General features: G+C 42.9%; 1 protein-coding gene across 4 annotated transcripts; it reads right to left on the minus strand.

Annotated features, from left to right (window-relative positions):
• Positions 1 to 7,366: 7,366 nt before the first annotated feature.
• LOC141921442 (WD repeat and coiled-coil-containing protein) lies at positions 7,367 to 17,945 on the minus strand. Of its 4 annotated transcripts, none has more exons than XM_074820156.1 (5): positions 17,818 to 17,917; positions 16,864 to 16,902; positions 12,881 to 14,762; positions 10,096 to 10,213; positions 7,367 to 7,988 (listed from the first exon to the last, which is right to left on the minus strand). In XM_074820156.1, the coding sequence occupies exons 3-5, from the start codon at positions 14,741 to 14,743 to the stop codon at positions 7,717 to 7,719; spliced, it is 2,253 nt and encodes a 750-aa protein (XP_074676257.1). In that variant the 5' UTR covers positions 14,744 to 14,762; positions 16,864 to 16,902; positions 17,818 to 17,917; the 3' UTR covers positions 7,367 to 7,716. The 4 variants fall into 4 exon arrangements, 3 of the variants coding, with proteins under 3 accessions (XP_074676257.1, XP_074676255.1, XP_074676256.1); XM_074820154.1 differs by lacking the exon at positions 16,864 to 16,902 and adding an exon at positions 17,147 to 17,261; XR_012622692.1 differs by lacking the exons at positions 7,367 to 7,988; positions 16,864 to 16,902 and adding exons at positions 10,311 to 10,759; positions 17,147 to 17,261 and having other exon boundaries at positions 10,146 to 10,213.
• Between the last annotated feature and the right edge of the window lie 207 nt (positions 17,946 to 18,152).

Raw genomic sequence — 18,152 nt, forward strand, 5'->3', positions numbered from 1 at the left:
CCCGCTCTAAATGAGGAGAACCAGTAGGCAAGTGTAGGGTGTAATGCACAAGGTACTCACACAAGATACACAAAGGGAACCAGAGTTCAATCTTTCTTTTCCTTCACCTTTCTTTTCAGACCCCACCACGTTCTCTCTATACAACATAGTATTGTACTTGTTGCCTACAAAGTAGACCTGAGTAAAGGAAACTACAATAAATCCAGGACCAAGACATATTGCAGGGCAGGTGGAGTTAATCCAGAAATCAGTTGAAACTGGACATAGTTTTGGAATAGTCAGCGGTGGCACTTGGTGAACACTGGTGTGCCTGTGCTCGGGTGGTTGCTCAGGGTTCCTGGAGAGTCAGATGTCCCTGGAAAAGTAATAAAGACTAATAGGAAAGAGGGACTTGTGTCTCATGGGACAAACCAGGAACAGAGTGGGCAACAGATTTAATCCATCAAACCCATTTCGTGTTGAGAATAGACTGCTACTGGAAGGTGGTTCTTCCCACCACCAGCTGGGGTTGGAATCCCACTACGCAAAAACAAAAAAAGGAGCTGCTAGGGGTAAAGGAAGCACAGCACCTGCCCACGGTAGAAGAAATAAGATGAAGTTAAAAAAAACCCTCACTTTCCAACTTGCTCCTGTACCTCTCTGATTTTCCTCTCCACTTATTTAATTTGAAAAACTCACAGCTGGTAGCTGAGGATGAATGATTTGATTTGCTCCTGAAGTATAACACTCCCACTGGCGATAAAGCACTGGGACATGGTGGGACTTTGGCAGCAGAAGCTACACTTGATTTTTAAGGTTTCTGGCTTCAAGAAGCTTTGAATTTTTTACGTCTTTGATGCCTGGTTGTGAGAAGCCATTTACCTGGTGTTGTGTTCTTGCATTCTGCAGAATGGAAGAGCCAAGGATCTTTGGATGAGATGATTTGTCTCCTACTGGTCCACGTGGTGATTGCCACTGGGCTTTGTGGCTTTGGCTTGCTTCCCTTTCCTTCCCCCTTGCTAACAAGAGAGCAATAAAAAATAAGAAAAAAGAAAAGAAAAGGAAGAGGTGCTGACAGTAAGTAAATAAAACCTCCAAGATGAATTTCAGAACACCTGAGAAAAGGTGTTTTTTCCTGAAAACAAGAAAAGCAATTTTTAAAACTGAAATAAACCCTCCATGCAGCTCAACCCATTTTAACTGCAACTGTTCTGTGGTTTCTCAGCGGCCATGAGAATGGTAGAACTGGAGTCTCATGCTACTGGGAGAAACTTCTAATAAAGGTTCCCAGAAGAGACACCAATAAAGCTGCCCCAAGGAGAGCTGACCAATGCAAAGAAGACATCACCCCTCAAGGCTTCAAATTATTGCTTAAAAACTCCCACGGCAGCTTTTCAATGCCATTAATTTGGTCTCCAACTTAACGTTCACCAGCAGCCAGAGGACTACCATAAGCACAGACCTTAGTTAGAGGCATTAGAGCTCTGAGTGAAGATGGTTATCGGCTCCTTAACTTCACCCGAGTGTCTGGCTGGCCTCATGGGAGACCCCTGCTCTGAGGTGCCTGCTGAACTGCGGACCTTCGTTGGGAAGGGGATGACCCTCTGTTGTCCGGTCAGCATCCGTGCTCGGTGCTACTGCTGGATGTTTATCAGTGTTATACATAAGAAGAACATGATAATGCTGACTGAAATTCCAGATACGTCCCATGGAGCATATGGATAATACCTGTAATTACAAGATATATTAGAAGATAGAAGTAATAAACTATTAACTACACATAACAGTTAGACACATTACAGATAATGACCATATTAATGTACAACCAGCACAGCAATGTGGTACATCTGAAAGTGTACTTATGAGGAAACTCACATTATCCCAGGCTAATTCATTTTTGTGACATTGAAACAGTAGTTTTATTGTACCTTTATATTTTAATAAGGTTTAATTTATAGAATCAAGTTGCAAGTTCTTTTAGTGGTTGCTTTTAGACCTAAAAGATGCAACGGATAAAAAAGTCATTGACATCATTACCTGGTCCATGAATGTTAATTAATCTTTTAAACTTTGGGGACATTGCAAACAGAATAAAAGTCTCTGATTTGAGATGAAAAAGATTCATTTAAGGTTTTATCTTTTTCAAAGGCACTGGGAGCACAGGCTCTCTTTGTACAGATTTGAACAAAATCCACATCCAATCAAGAACCATCAGAAGTTTCTGTAGAAGAAAATGAGAAGTCAATACATGAAAATAAGATTTTTAATAACATTTCATCAAAGAGATTTTGAAAGCCATTAGCTGTGCATTTCTAGACATAAATCTGAGTGTAACAATGTCTCTTTCTTCCAGATCAAGGGAAATTCTAGCAAGTGCTTTTTATCTCCCACTGTATACGTGTCCCCATCCCCAAGTTTATGTACATCAGACACACCATTCTTGATCATCACAGTATCCACCTGTAGCATCTACAACTGTGGACACAGGGAAATTGCCCACAATGGAAATCAAGCTCAGAAAAAGACTTAAAACCAGGTGCATTAGGAGCTCTATTTCAAATGCAGTTCCCAAAACTCATGCTTGCACGCAGCAGGAGAGCCTGAAGTTGTCCTGTAGGTAAATAACGATGCACATGAGTAAGATAATGACTCTAATCAATTTTGCACTAGTTTCTTTGCTCTTTTTTTCAGATGAGAGGTGTTAATTAAAACAAAGCTTAAAATCTCTAAGGTTTTGTGTATGCCTGTTTTGGTTTTTTTTCAATGTGATCTTTTCTAACCCTTTTGATGAACTGTCTGGAAGAAGTCAACTGGTTATCCCACTAAATTTATTAATAAATAATACTTGGTACGCTTGTAGAATTATGCCTCACAAAACCTATACAAAAGGTTATTATTAACCCATATTACAGTTCAGCTGAAATAGAAAAACTAATTAATTTACCAGCGGTACCTTAGCAAGAGAGCAACAGCCTTAGCTGCAGATTCTGCTAGTTCCTGTCCCCAGCCCCCGTGTTAGACCATGATGACTTCCAACTTCTTGCACATCTCTCTCTGAATTTCTCAGCATTGAAAAGTAAAGTCCTATTACCATTAGTATTATGCTTGATACATCTTCAGTGATTTGGGCCTTTGTTTAACATTCAACCACTTTGGTGCAGACCAGCCTGTAGGTTTAGAAAGGACTTCTTGATTAGAAATAAGCAATTCTCTTCGTGTAAGGATTTAATCCATCTAAGATTCCTAGGGTTATATTTCAAATGCAGTATCTGTCCACATGCACTTAACACACCATGAAGAACTAGCAGAATCCCTTGACCCAAACTATTAGCAGCTTTTAGAGGGTGACTTGCACTTGCTGTGTCTGCTCTAGTTGCCCGACACGGCAATGCCCTGTGCACGTGTCGTCCTCGGTGCTCACCTGGGGAGCTGGCAGGGTCCTACAAACCCGTCTGGTGCAACCCAAGACTGAGCACACTTCTGGTGGGAGATACTGTCTTTTGTCAATCTAGAAATGCTACAAATAGATAATAAACCCAAAATAAATAGCTAATATTTATACACCATTTGGCTGTATAAGGAAATTATAGAGGCGGCAGCTGAGGCACGTGCAATTCAAAGCACCCTCTCAGGCCGGTGCAGGTGGTGGAGGTTTCCTGCAGAGCCAGGAGCACTCAGCCCTAACCCTCTCCTCCCGTGGGTTCGTGGGGTGTTGAAACCAGGAACTGGCATGAACAAGGACCGTCAGGCAGCTGAGAAGAAACATGGACCGTCCCCAGCATCCCTCCTGCTTTCAACATGCACCCAGTGTCAAGGCTCTGAATTCAGTGACTTTCTGGTAAGAGTAACGGTGACTCTGGACCACCTCCTGATTAAGCAATGACAACAGACGCTTGTTATGTACAGGATGAAGCCCACAATTGCCAAATTATTTTATCTGTTTTCCTCCTCCCCTGTTCATCAAAAGCTGTTAACTTCTAGTTGCACCACACCAGACTGAGGGCTCTTTGAAGCTTTTGCTAACGTTGTATCTTTAGTATTGTATTTTGTGGACAGATGATTTTTGGCCGTGGCTAAATTTCCAAATAGGCAATAAAGAAAGAGATTACATTAGTCCTGAGACAGCAGTTCCAATTCTATAATCTCATCACTTGATTTCTTCTCACGCAGTAAGTGCCACTGTGAAAGCCTGATGAACTGCTTAATGTTATCACTCTTTAATTTTATGGGTAGCAATCTTGGATTACTCTTATCTTCAGTGCTGCAATCCATGCTACATAAACTTGTGCTGTTTTCTAAATTTCACCTTTGCATTTTCTCTCTCTCCCTCTCACTACAAAAGCCTATAGAACATTTTCTTCTGTCAGCCTTTAAATTAGATGTTCTCAAGGTGATGGATTATGGGACTTCCCTTCTGCCCATTCAGCATGTATTAGCTATGAAAATTAAAACAGTTGTATTGAAGGCAAGGTTGTTAATATTAACAGTATTGTTTCAAAGGTAATAGGGAAAAATTTCAGTATGAAGACAAGAGATGTTCAAATCATTAACTAGCAAATGTTTAGTTATTCAAATATAACTGAGGTAATTTTATGCCTGGGATGGAGTTAGTTTTCTCCGTAGCAGCCTATGGTGCTTTGGATCAGTGACCAAAACGCTGTTGATAACACACCGATGTTTTGGCTGTTGCTAAGCAGTGCTTGTGCAGCCTCGAGGCTTTCTCCTCCTCCTGCTCTGGCCCACAGCGAGCAGGCTGGGGGTGTGCAAGAAACTGGGAGGGGACACGGCTGGGACAGCTGACCCCAACTGACCAAAGGGCTATCCCACTGCAGCAGGTGCACTTGCCCAATGAAAGCAGAGCTTCTTGGCTGCTGAAGTGTAGCAGCTCCTGACTGCCTTTGTTCTCAGGGCTTCACAGTAGTTGGGGCCTTTGGCCAATGAGAGCCGCTATTGAGCACAGATCAGATTTGGCCTGGGGATCAGTGGTGTCCCCTGGGGGAGCCATTTTGAGCTTGTCCCTTGGAGCATTGAGGTCAAGGACTCTCCCCTTGGGTTGGGACGCCACCCAAGGAGACTCCTCAGGTGTCTGCCTGGAGCAGGTCCTCAAGGTTGAGAGCCCTCACTTGTTAGGTGAGTGATAGAGCGTTTTGGGTTGTCATTAAACCCTAAAGCGTTGTTCTTTGTTCTGCGTTTTGGGTTGCCGTTAAACCCTAGGAAGTTGTTCTGTTCTCTCACAGACATTCGAACCTGTAATTTGTGAAGGGCTAGTTAACTGTGTTAATGTCACAGATGAAAGTATTGACATAGTAATGATTTAGTAAGAAATCTAGGTTTATTAATAACTAACAGCAATTTATTATTACAAAATAATTCAGAAATACTGAAAGAAAGAAAAGCGACTTGCCCAGGTGGCCAAGAAGGCCAATGGCATCCTGGCTTGTATCAGAAATAGCATGGCCAGCAGGGACAGGGAAGTGATCTTACCCCTGTACTCGGCACTGGTGAGGCCGCACCTCGATTACTGTGTTCAGTTTTGGGCCCCTCACTACAAAAAGGACATTGAATGACTCGAGCGTGTCCAGAGAAGGGCAACGGAGCTGGTGCAGGGTCTGGAGCACATGTCGTACGAGGAGCAGCTGAGGGAACCGGTGGTGTTTAGTCTGGGGAAGAGGAGGCTGAGGGGAGACCTCATCACCCTCTACAGCTACCTGAAAGGAGGTTGCAGAGAGGGGGGGATGAGTCTAACAAAGTAATAAGCGATAAGACAAGAGGGAATGGCCTCAAGTTGCGCCAGGGCAGGGTTAGACTGGTTATTAGGAAGTATTTCTTTCCAGAAGGGGTTGTTGGGTGTTGGAATGGGCTGCCCAGGGAGGTGGTGGAGTCCCCATCCCTGGAGAGGTTTAAGAGTAGGGATGACATAGCGCTGAGGGATCTGGTGTAGTTGGAAACTGCCAGTGTGAGGTTAATGGTTGGACTAGATGATCTTCAAGGTCTTTTCCAACCTAGATGATTCTGTGATTCTGTGACTTATTCACAGATTCTAAAATGACAAGCACATACACAAAACACATATACACATACACAGAAACAAAGGTGTTTGGATTCAGTAGAATGAACACAAAGCGTACAAACAGATGCAGAAACAAGGGTACGTACACACACACCCCCCCCCCCCCCCCCCGAAACAGAGAAAGGACAGGTGAAAGAGAAGCTAGCTCAAAGAAAATTTCCCTCTCGAGTTTAGAGCAAATACTCCCAATGCCTTGGCATTCCTCAACGGGCGATAATTGAGACTCGAGCAGGGGACTTCGCCCTGGCCTTCCGTCTGGAGCAGACGACACCTTAAGGGTTTGGTACCTGAGAGGCATCCCAGCTCAGGGGAGGTGCTGGTCACAGGCCCGCTATGATCCAGGAGAGCTCAAAGGGTCTCCCTGGTGGTCGCAATTTATAGGGTCCGAGATAATTGACTTTTGTCAGATACCTGCTGGTGCCTTCCAGCAGTTGCACAAGAATTTGGTGAATGTGCAACTCTGTTATTGTTCCCATTTGACCACATCCCAGGCACAGGTGTGCCAGGCCATTAGGAGAGGATGGGCCGTTATAGCCTTTTCCAGCAATCGGGAGGGGCAGGAGCCAGGCTCATTAACGTTATCAGTCCTTATCTCCACAGATTGGTGTATAGCTTGGGGGATGTGGGTGGAATTGCACCTAGCACCAAGCAGCCCAACAAAGAGGGGCGGGGGGGGGTAAGAATTGCACCACCACAGTTAATACTAAATTTTTAATTTTGGGTGGTTGGTTGTTTATTTGAGAGCCTCCGTAACACCCACAGCGTAGGACATCTTGGGAGAAAGGGGAGGACGTTGAGTTACGGCCCTCATTTTCCCAAGTAACCATTACAGATGATGAACCTTTGCTTTCCCACATGCCAAACATCTGCCAACAGGATGTACTGAATAAACTCATTTTGCTTCACTTATACCCAGAGCTTGTGTCTTACCTATTAAACTGCCTTTATCTCAACCCATGAGTTGTTCTTGTTTTTGCCCTTCCAATTTTCCCCCATCCTGCCCAGGGGAGCAAGTGAGCAGCTGGGTGGGGGTGCAGCTGCCAGCTGAGCTCAACCCACCACAGGAGGTGACACACCTGACAGCCACTTCCCCAAATCCACACAGAGAAGCACAGAGGCATTATCAGTGGGCACAGGAGGGGAAAAGGGTCTTGCTTCTACACACTGGATATTCCACATGAGCACACTTTGTCCCACACTCCACGTACCAAAACTAGTGCTTACACCCATAGTAACAACACCAGTGCAGAAACACAGGCACTAAATAAGTGCAACGTTTCAGGCTTTGACAGAAGTGAGGAAATGAGTGACAATGCAGCATTTCCAAGGATTTCTTTATTATGCAAGTTTACTATCATCTAAAAACACCAACATACTAAAGACCAAGATGTAAACTTTAGCTCAGAAGCTTGTAAGAACACCTGTTTCCACCACTGATACAAAGACCTGGTCTCTACTGCAAGAGGCATATTTAAAAAACACTGATCAGTATAAAAAAAAGTTAATGTTTCCAAGGATTAAATAAATAATTTACAGTGATATGCAACAAAAAAATTATGAAAGTCCAAGTGAGATTTCAGACAGACTGTTGTTTAGAATTTGCAGTCCTATACAGTAAATTTAAGTCTCCCATCATAAGACAGGCATTACAAAATCATGGTCAAAAGTTACATTTTAGCGCTGGGCTGTTCTGAAGGACTGCTGCTGTCTAACGTCTTGGAGGAGCAGTCTCTGAGCACTTCCAAAGAACTCGTGATATCCAGACTTTCAGAAGAAGTGGGTCTACACCTTTCTGTAGAACTGATGATGTCCAAAGTTTTGGAAGAACGGGCGCTGTAGCCTTTCGTACTGGCATCTCTTACGACTATCTCCTGCGTGGACGTAAACATTAACGGAACGAAGCCCTCGCTGTCCGCTGTGAGAACAATCCAAGATGAACCTGTGAAGACACATAAATGTCTGTTTATAAGTTTTCCTGTCATTAGGTATGCTTAAGGTATAAAACATATTTCTTCTAAAATTAAAGGTAAATGCTTTGGTATGTTTATAGCTTTTCTAGCACCAAAAAAAAAAAAAGTATGGGGAGGTACATGTTGTATAATGTCAAAAATAAAGGACAGTTAACAACTATGCAAAACAGCATTCTGACCAATTTTGCCACTAGGAGACAAGACTATAATAAATGCATGCTTCAAATAAGGAGGAGGAATGGAATTCTGAACAGAATTCATAAGCATCCAGACTTGTTTTTAATTAGGTATTCATAAGCTACTTCACAGTGCTTAAGCTGTGCAGATAGTGTAAAAAGCAGAAATTTATTAAATGACAAATGAATATCATAAAAACAATTTAGAAACTGCTTCTATTATGTAATTTCAATATAATTAATTCCAATAAATACCAGGAAGAAATACTGTACCACCCCCATGTGTCTGGTCCATTTGCTATCTGACTTCACATCATCATTAGCATTATTTTTACAATTTGAAATTGTTTACTGAATCCAAAACCACTGACTTCTACCAATTCATATAAACCAGAAAATGTTCATACTTGCATCCGTTGACAATGAAATGAAACAGAGCTCATGGGGGGGGGTGTGTGTGTGTGTGAGGGAATTCAGAGAAATATTTCCAGCTCTTTGTAAATGTACATTATGTAACTTCATGTCACAAGTAAGGGCATGAGCAGATTGTAGCTTAAAAGCACACAACCCTTTTGTCTTTTGGCTTAATATCTCATCAATACAATTCAGGAATTTGAAAATACCATTCCTACCTTGTCCACTTATCTAGTAGCATTTGTAAAATAAATAAAGAAGCATATTGTAACACTTTTAAAATTTTATCTAGTAACGCTAGTCATATGCATGATGATTACTCAATTCTGGGTAACCAATTCTGTTAAGTTTACATTTTTAAGCTAAAAAGGAGAGGTCAAAACTAATACAGGTAATGGGGACATTTTTCTTGCCAGAAAGAGAAGTTGTTAAGGTCTTACAGCTCAAAATAAAATTCCAGTCTGAAAAATTGAGAGATCAGTATCTACAAAACTCCCTACTGTTATCACTGGGTGTATCACACGTTTCTGGGTTGTGACACAACATTATTAAAACAGTCACTGTGTTTCAGTGCAGGTAACTGATCCTGTAATAGGAAAACTACTAAACTAATGTAAGATAGTGGTAAGAACCTTTCCAAGATTCAATTATTAGTGAATTATATGACTACAGTTTTATCTAGTTATTGGAATGCTAAACATATTCCAATAGCTACTTAAAGAAAAATAAAACTTGCCCAATGGTAAGAACAGCAGCCTTAAGGCTTTGGGATAGTTGCTCAGTAATCTGCAAGTAGGAAGAGAGCAGACACGGTAGGCAAGTAGCAGGAATATAGTACAGAGACTATCTGTAGTAGTGAGAGATCATATTCCAAAAGTATGTTTTCTACCTTTTCCAATAGTAAGACACAGAACTGACACATACACAGACAGACTGGCTGTGCGTGGGCTGAACGGGTAACAGCAGAGACCACAGCACTAAGAAAGGTAGTTTTCTTCATAGCAAAAACTGAAGTGAGATGCACTGCTAAAATTTATAGTTTTACTTTTGTGTTTATAAAAAAAACTATAGCATTTCTTAAAGGAGACCAGAGGCTGGAACTACAGTTTAAAATATAGAAAACTGCACTCCAAAAGCACCAATCAACTCCAACCTCCTCATTACTCAGACTTCTCTATTTAGAATAGCTGAAAACATAAATAAAATACTGGGTGACAGTAATTTTCCTGTATAACTACCTACTTGATAAGGGGGTATCAGTATGTAAAGTTTGCTTTTTTTTTTTATCATGTAAAGATTATTCTCAGCAAAAGCCCAGAGAAGAATCTTTATGTTATAAAATAAATGAGCAAACTTTTATTAATTATCTTTCATTATTCATTCCTTGGGTTTTTTTTTTCCAGATGGGATTATGCACATTGCTACTGCTCACTGAGAACGTCGCATGTGTTTAAAGTGTTTGTATTATTGGATAATTACAACATACCATGTTGCATTTCTACAAGAGAGAGATTGAATATCTGCTGGACTATATTTAGACGGAGTTTACCACCACAAAGAATAACAGCTCGTCTTTCATCTGAATCACTTCTGGAAAGCTGCTTCTGTAAATTCAAGAAAGAATCATTAGATATCATGATGTATATTTAAGCTGAGATGTCAAAACAGCATTAATCAAAACAGGATCACTACATCACTTACAGAAAGTCATATGCTGCATTCATTCAGGCCCATTTGCAAGATTTATACTTTAAAGTCTCAGCTCTCCAAAAGATGATCTGTGAGCGATAGCAGCAAGTTGAGCTAATTCAGCATGTGTCAGAACAACAGGAGAGGAGATCATACACTGCTGCTGAAGAAACCATGAGCTTCATCCACAGTGCAATCCGGACTCTCATGCTACCACCTGTGAGGGGCATTCTCCCGGGGAGTCTGTAAAGCTGCAGGTTTTCCATCCTCCCCCTTCTCTGATCCACGACTTAAGAAGAGCTGAGAACTGCTGCCCATGCACGTTTGGGATGAGGAACAGACTAACAGATCAAGAAGGGCTTGTTTGTCTCACCTCTGACCATCACTGCCCCAAGCCTTAAAATCCAAAAAGCATCTTCAAAGAGCATCCCCCACGGGGCAGAGCAAAGTATTTCTAAAATCTGCAAAAGATCAGTTGTTACCAAAACTACAAACTCTGTCTTTGCATAGGATAAAATTCAGGTAACCATGTCACTTCCCACGGAAACCTTGATTAACATCTCTGGGTCACAACAAAACCACAATAAATTAAATTCTGACTCCTTTTCCATACTGTGGACAGACCCATCCATCTGCAAGGAGGTTGGAGATGCACGCATGCTCTTTGCCCCCTCCACTGATAACCCCTGCCCTCTCAAAGACACTGCTCCTTTAGGACATTTTGGGTTTCTTCAACATTTTGTAAAATACAGCTAATAACTTGGGCAGTAGAGAAACAATCAGGGCTCAGCACATGAGGTGAGGATCCCTCTTTGCCTGTTAATGACTTCTGAATCAAATATACTCTGACTAAAGTTAAAACAGCCTTTTCTGTCAGACTTTCCAACGTTACTTCTAATTCAAAAAAATGTTTTTCTTGCCACAAATCATCAGTGATCAAAATACGTAGGTAAAATTGTAGCATTACTTTAATTTGTGAAGCACCCCCACCCAAGTGCAGCTAATCTAGCTCTTGGAACACCAAGACAAGCTGATACATAACTCAGTTTCAAACTATATGTATAAAGAGAGCTGAATATAAAAACGTAACAAGAATTTGTGCTACCTCAAATTAAAGTAAGCTTCTAAACAAACTCAGATAAACGGGACAGCAGACTTGCTGAGGGAAACTTGCACTTTTCAGAGTACTGTCCCATGTATAATTAAGATTTAAGAGAGCTAGAAAAATTAGTTCTTACAATTATTAACTGTTTACAATGGAAGACAGTGAAGAGAGTGAGGGAATGTGATCTAGGACCTAAGAGTTCAGTGCTACAAAAGTTGAGAATAATAATTTTTTGCAATAATAAGCTGAAAAATAAGAGCTTATTGAAAGGAAAATGGCAGTTTAAGCGACTTTGAATACTGACTACAGTTTATTAATCTGAATTCCAAAAGAGACCTAGCAGATTTGTGGCATGTTTTGATAATCGGGTAACTTACACTTTCTAGCATGAGATTTGGAAGTGTCTTCTTTCAGCCAAGGAAAATGTCTTTCACATGAAATATGATTTTTAAATCCACTTTTAAGCTATGTTAATGAAATTATCTATGGTGTCCCTAAGGGTCTCTTTCCTTCTCAGATGGTGCTCTCAATACTAATTAGCAGCATTTCAGTTTCAGAGCCAAAGCATTTTTCGTTTTCTGTCTCAGTCTCCATTATTTCAGCTGTTCTCACAGGAGGATGGGAGATTGATACCAATTCCCATATGCAGAAACTTTCACTTGTCTAAATTTCTGAACAAAAAGCTTCTTATGTTGCCTAGGAAAAACATTACCTTCCCAGAATTTCATACAGGTCTTTAATTCTGCAACTGAACTGTCACACGTGGGTCCTCTGGAGTCCCCCCAGCCCCTGTGCAGGAGAAGGTAGGTCTGCCTGGGTCACAGCCAGCGAGCTCAGCCCAGCGTGAGGTGGGGACAGGGAGCTGCACATTCCCAAATATTACATCGCTTTAAAAACACTGAGAGCCTGCAGAGTAATGGGACTTGTAACATTAGTCCCACCTACAGGAACAGGATGGAAATCTAATCCTATTGACCATTACATGATAATGGTCTTTTTTTTTTTTTTCTCTCCAGAAATGCTCTGTTTTTACGACTGGTACAGATAGCTGTGCAAAAATGAAAGCACAACTACAGCATCCATCTGAAATAGCAGTGATTTTTGATACACTCATTTAGTTTAAAAATTATCTGAAATATTTCCTTCATTCTATCTCCCATCAGAGAAAAATACAAATACATAGTTTTAAAAGAACTGTAGATAGGGACTGAGATGCAAATACAGGAAGAGTAGGGAAGACAGAAAACAAAAACAAGCCAGGCTTACGTAAAGCCTAAGTAAGTCTAAATAGGACTCCTGTCAGATTCACCTGCATGCAGCAAGCTCATTCACATGTACCAAATTTGCACATACTAAACATTCATAGGATGTCATCCCTTCTGTGCATAACCTGACAAGACTTCGTGTTTAAAATCTGTAAAAGGAACATATATCCATAAACAGATTTTATCATTAAGGTTTCTAATATTAAAATTACCTGGCAGGTGATGTTGATAAAAGAGGGTTCCTGAGAAGATGGGTACACTGGAAGACTTCTCTTCCCAGATTTTAGCAGCTCAGTTAATTCACAGAGATGATGCTGTAATTCTGTGAAGTTACCAGACAGTTTTTCTACATTTTTTGTAAAGTAACTTGCCTCCTTTTCACTTAATAGGTTATTCTTATAAGAATTTGGTATTTTGGAAGCTGCATCTGCCTGCCTTTTTGGAGATGTTGGCTTGTTAGAAAACGCCAGCGATGCGGCAGACAGTGTCACAGTCCGATTGACCGGTTCTGCATCGAGAGACTCAGCAGCTGGAGGAAAATTCATGGAAATCTTTTTATCTTTGAGGTCACTCATGTTCAACAAGCAGCTTTGTTCATAAACAGGACTCTTAATTTCTTCAATGAGTTTCCTTCTGCTGGTAGGGGACTGAATGGCAGCACGATCTGGTATCAAGAGTCCACGGCTGAGAGGGTGAACATCTGTAGGGAGATCATGAGGTACGTTTGAAAGGTTCAGACTGGAGCTCCCATTAAGTGATGCAGATGTTGAAGGACACATTTCGAATATTAGTTCCTTAATCATCAATCGGATCATATATTTGTCTGATCTTGAAGAGGGAAGAAATGCCGGGTCAGTGAATTTTTGTCTTCCAACCAGTATCAGTAACAATTTATTGGTCAAGAAGCACAAACCCTTTGGCTTCTCATTTTTCTCTAACTGAATTTGTTGAATATTGGGTAAATTGGATGAAGTCAGTGAATAAACTAAAATAACGTTACACGTATTGGAGGCAACCGATACAGTTTGAGTTCTGGGGTCAAAAGCCATTATATCAGGAACCAGAATGCCTGGGATGCTAACTTTTTTGGTAGAGGTGACCTTTCTTTCAAAAGTCACCAAGATGAGATGTGAAGAATCTTGGCCACTTCCCGTTATGTAGTCCTTGGGCCTCAGATGAAGAAGAGGACTGGAATCAGCACCCTGCTTGCTAGAAAGTATGTGAGTTAGATCCACAGGAGATGTAACAACAGACAAGGTCTTCTCGGAGTCCAGTGACCTTTTCCCCCCATCCAAGGAATACTCTTCCTCACCGCATAAGCTGGACTGCGAGGGGAAGGACTCTGTTTCAATGCTCGCTGGAACTTCAAACGCAACACCAGCATTTAAGCCACAGATCTTGTCTAGAGGAAGCTCAGTGGCAACAGCGACTTGGAAATTCAGAGTAGCTTCCACAGCACAGATGTAGCCTCCCACATCAAAGATTGGGCAAAAAGAACAAGCATTCAGTGTTTTCTGAGCATCGTCCCAAATGTAAGAATGAAGGGCACTGCCTACTCCCACTACTAAGCGATTGCCTTCCTTTGTCCAACAAGCGCAGTGGATGAGACCGCTGCCTTTAATATCTGCTTTAATTCTGGAGTTGTTGAGATGAACAGAGTGTAAGACAGAGGCATCCCGTGTAGTCAGCACGGCCAAGATCTCCTTCTTCGGATGCCACACGCAGCCTTGGGGGAGCACTGGAAACGGCTCGCTGATGTCGCATATCTGAGAAACTAAGAGCTTGTTTCTTTCCGTAGCGTTAAAACAGAGTTGCCAGATGGTGATATGCTTTTTATGTTGAACAGCCAGCAAAGCTGGGGCATCAGGGGGACACGGGCCCCAGTACAGTCCATGGACATGTTCAAACTGACCGACAACACTTGAGTCACCAAATTTTGGTTCTCCATGATGAAGGTGTAAAGAAGTTAGTATCACCTGCTTCCCATCCGTCCAGGCAATCCCATGCACAGGGTGAATTGCTTGGTGTAAGGCATTAAGGCCAGTTCTCAGAAGCTTCGCCTTTCCTAGCTCCATGATTTTTAATGTGAGACATCTGAACAAATTAGAACGAAAAGAAAAAATAATTTATTGTAGGCAATAGAGGACAATACCTGTACAATTATTTAGCTTATGACTCTGCCAGTGTGGACTCTTCCTTCCAGTGAAGTCAATATACACATAAAGTTCACCTATGCTTAATCCTCAATTCTAGAATTTTTTATGACTGCACAGTGAAATACAATTCTAAGAGAAAGAAACTTTGCTGTTTGCATAGGCTCAGTCTGCTGCACTTTCATCACAAGCCCAATCCTTTCATTCTAATCGGCAGGTTGCTGCTTCTCAGAATATTTTCTAATGACTTCAGCATTAAAAACTTTCAAAATATCACCTCTCACTCTCAGCTTTATGGACCATTTGTGATCAGATAAAGTTATCCCTTACAAGTATAACCAAGCATTAATGTATTATCTATAAATCTGATTCTGTATTAAGTGGGTGAGAATGAGGCATTTGTATGGTTATTCCAGAAAGCTCTCTAAAAAAGCAAATGCAATTTTGAAGAAAGTTAGGATCAAACCAGATTTTTCTGAGGAAATTAATAAGAATTTAGAAGAACTGAGAACACAGGAGGGGGACAGACCCATCTACCTCAGGCACAAGCCATACTATGATAGCATATAAATGACTCACAATCTTTGACATCCTCTAATACAGTGACTTTTATTTTTTTTCCTTTTCCTAAGTGATTCAGCACCTTTTTGTCAAAGTTCACAAACCACCTTGTAGCTCACTACTGTTTGGTGAGCAGAAGGGACGGAAGCAGTAGTCAGCTGACTATGCCTGCAGACTGGTATTTCCACATATCTGAATATCCATACAAAAATATACATACATTTTAAAATGTCTTTTTTCTTTTTTTAATATCTGTAGTAATTCTGGGGACATTTTTATCATTTGGATATCACTTTAGGAGTACTTATTTTCATAGTGTCCTACAAAGCAGAAATTACTGTTTTATAGGTAGGAAATAAAACCATAGAAAACCTTCATTACGCTATTTTTGAAGAATGGGTTATGTAATTTGCCTGATGTCTCAAGGGAAGCCTTTTCAGTTCTCTCTACATAGCATAACAAGAATGAGAAACTGCCAGCAATCATGATTCTCCATAATCTAACCAGGTCTCTGGGACATCCAGAAGCTACATGCAAGGCACCAAAACTTCATAAAGGTTCAGAATTTTACACATATTTCTAGTTTTTGAGCTGTGAGCAATCTCTACTCTGTGCACAGAAGCCAATTCAAAGGAATTGATGGTTTCCTCACTGAAGATTCTCTGTAGGATTTGGCTCAGTTGCAAAGCCACGGTGCAGAATTAGTTGCAGCTTTAGTAGGAAACATGAAAAACAAGAAGAAAGTGTTTGAGGAAGTCAAACTGTTAAAGTGGAAGGGTTTATCACAATGTGCAGGCCTGGTGCTACTCGGTATTTTAATTAACTATTTGTGGATGACCCCAAACTTGGAGGAAGGGAATTGAAAGAGTGGATTTCAGAGACTAAAATTAGACAGAAAAAGTTATGTTATGATGATCAAGATAACTTCCTCTCAAACTAATAACAAGTGCAAAATAATACACTTAGTAAAAGAAAAAAAAAGCCAAACATGGATACCTCTTCAGGAATAATTCCCTGGGTAGCAGTACAGCAAACAATGATCTGGCTTACAGTGGATCACAAATTGAGTACTTCAGTAATGTGAGAATGTTGCCAAATAAGATAGTATCATTCTGGAATGTTTTTAAGTGGGCTGCCACACACAAGGGAAATAATTACCCCACTTCCTCAGAGCTAACGGTATCTCCACCAGAGTGCTGTGCCTAATTCTGAGTTTAACAGTCCAAGAATGATGGAAATGCTTAGCAGAGCTCAGGGACCAGAGAAACATGAGAAGTGGGTTCACTCAATTTGGAGATTGTGAGTGGAAACTTGCTAACACCCACCAGTCTGCTGACAAGAGAACACTGACCCATTGTTCTCCAGGTCTACTCTGGGTAGCACAAGATAATAATCTGCTTAGTTTCAACAAAGGAGATTTAGGTCAGCTGTTAAGGAAAAATTCTAACTCTAAATGATAGCTAAGCATCGAAGCAGGTTACCTTGGAGAAGGGGAGAAGGCACTCCATGAATTTCATAATCTGTAAGAGCCAATTAAGTAAATGTCTGTCAGGGATAAGTTTAAGTACACTGGATCCTGCCTCTCAGTAAGAGAGCACTGAACATACTTCCCAATCAAGTTCTTCACCATCCACCTGGCTCTCCTCTAAACTCCCATATAACCAACCTCAATCTCTAGAGAATCACCCCTTGCAGGAAAATCAAAACGTTGTTGTTCGCTCTTTGCTGCTCTGTATCACATGTACACTGCTGGGCAATACTTACTAATGGAAGGGAGATGATAACGTGCCTCATAAGATATGCTAAGATACTAAGCCTCCTGGGCCGTCTGGGTAGTTTGCTGTGATACAAGAGATGTTTTACACTATCCCCCGCGGACCTGAGAAAGCAAAAGCAGAAAAACACCCACTGGCCGCTGTGCTCCAGCCGCCTCGTGCTCAAACCCCCATCCCTCGGCCCACCACCGCTTCCAGCTGTGCAGGCCATGCTCGGGGTGTCGAGGCGTGCCACCACCGGCAAGGCTCCCGCCAACCACCTCCTTACCGGCGGGCAGCGCCTCGGGCCTCGCCTCCTCACGCCCTTGCACCCTCCCGGGCCTGGCAAGGGCCGAGCTCCGCTGGGGCAGTGCCACACCACTGCCACGGCCGCGCGGGCAGGCCGGGAGGCTCGGTGGAACGCGGCACCTGTCCGCAGCCCCTCTAGGCAGCCGAGGACGCGCTGCGGGGGATCCTCCGGCAGCTGCCGCCGCGGCGGGGCACCGGGCGGCCATGGCGGGGGTAAGAGAGAGCGCCCGGACCCGCCGGCCCGCCCGCGCCGCTTCCCGCGACCCGCCACTCCCTGCGCGGGCCCGCCCGCACCGATATTCCCCACCCCCCCCTCCCAGCAGCCTGCCCGCTTCTCCTCTTCCTCCTCCCCGCCACGGCCAGCAGCCTCACCCGCCCGGCAGCTCAGCCCGGCTCCAGTGAGGCGATCCCCGCGGCCGTGCAGCGGAGCGCGGCACTGGGCTGTGGCAGGCACCGGGGGGCCCGGCCCGGCCCGGCCCCGCCTCCTCGCCCCGCCCCGCCGGCCGCGGCGGGCGGCGCTCTAGCCGGGCGCGCCTGAGCTCTATGACCCGGCAGCCAGCGCCTACAAGGGTCGGGCGGTCGAACTCCAGCTCCCAGGAGGCAGCGGGGCGGGGCGGGGCGGGGCCGTGCGCTCCCACACGCCCCCATGCCGCGCGGGGCGCGAGCCGGCCCCTCAGGGCGTTCCGGCGGTCGCCGCCGCTGAGGGG

This window comes from Strix aluco, chromosome 3 (genome assembly GCF_031877795.1).
Source record: "Strix aluco isolate bStrAlu1 chromosome 3, bStrAlu1.hap1, whole genome shotgun sequence".
Taxonomy (NCBI): domain Eukaryota; kingdom Metazoa; phylum Chordata; class Aves; order Strigiformes; family Strigidae; genus Strix; species Strix aluco.

What these genes read in the sequence shown, in the direction of transcription:
- LOC141921442 (XM_074820155.1), bottom strand. Translation starts at nt 14,743, where the DNA reads ATGGAGCTAGGAAAGGCGAAGCTTCTGAGAACTGGCCTTAATGCCTTA. An exon ending in TTATCAACATCACCTGCCAG is followed by an intron (nt 10,214 to 12,880) that starts GTAATTTTAATA and finishes TTGAATTTACAG; the next exon opens with AAGCAGCTTTCCAGAAGTGA. An exon ending in TCTTGTAGAAATGCAACATG is followed by an intron (nt 7,989 to 10,095) that starts GTATGTTGTAAT and finishes GTGTCTTCACAG; the next exon opens with GTTCATCTTGGATTGTTCTC.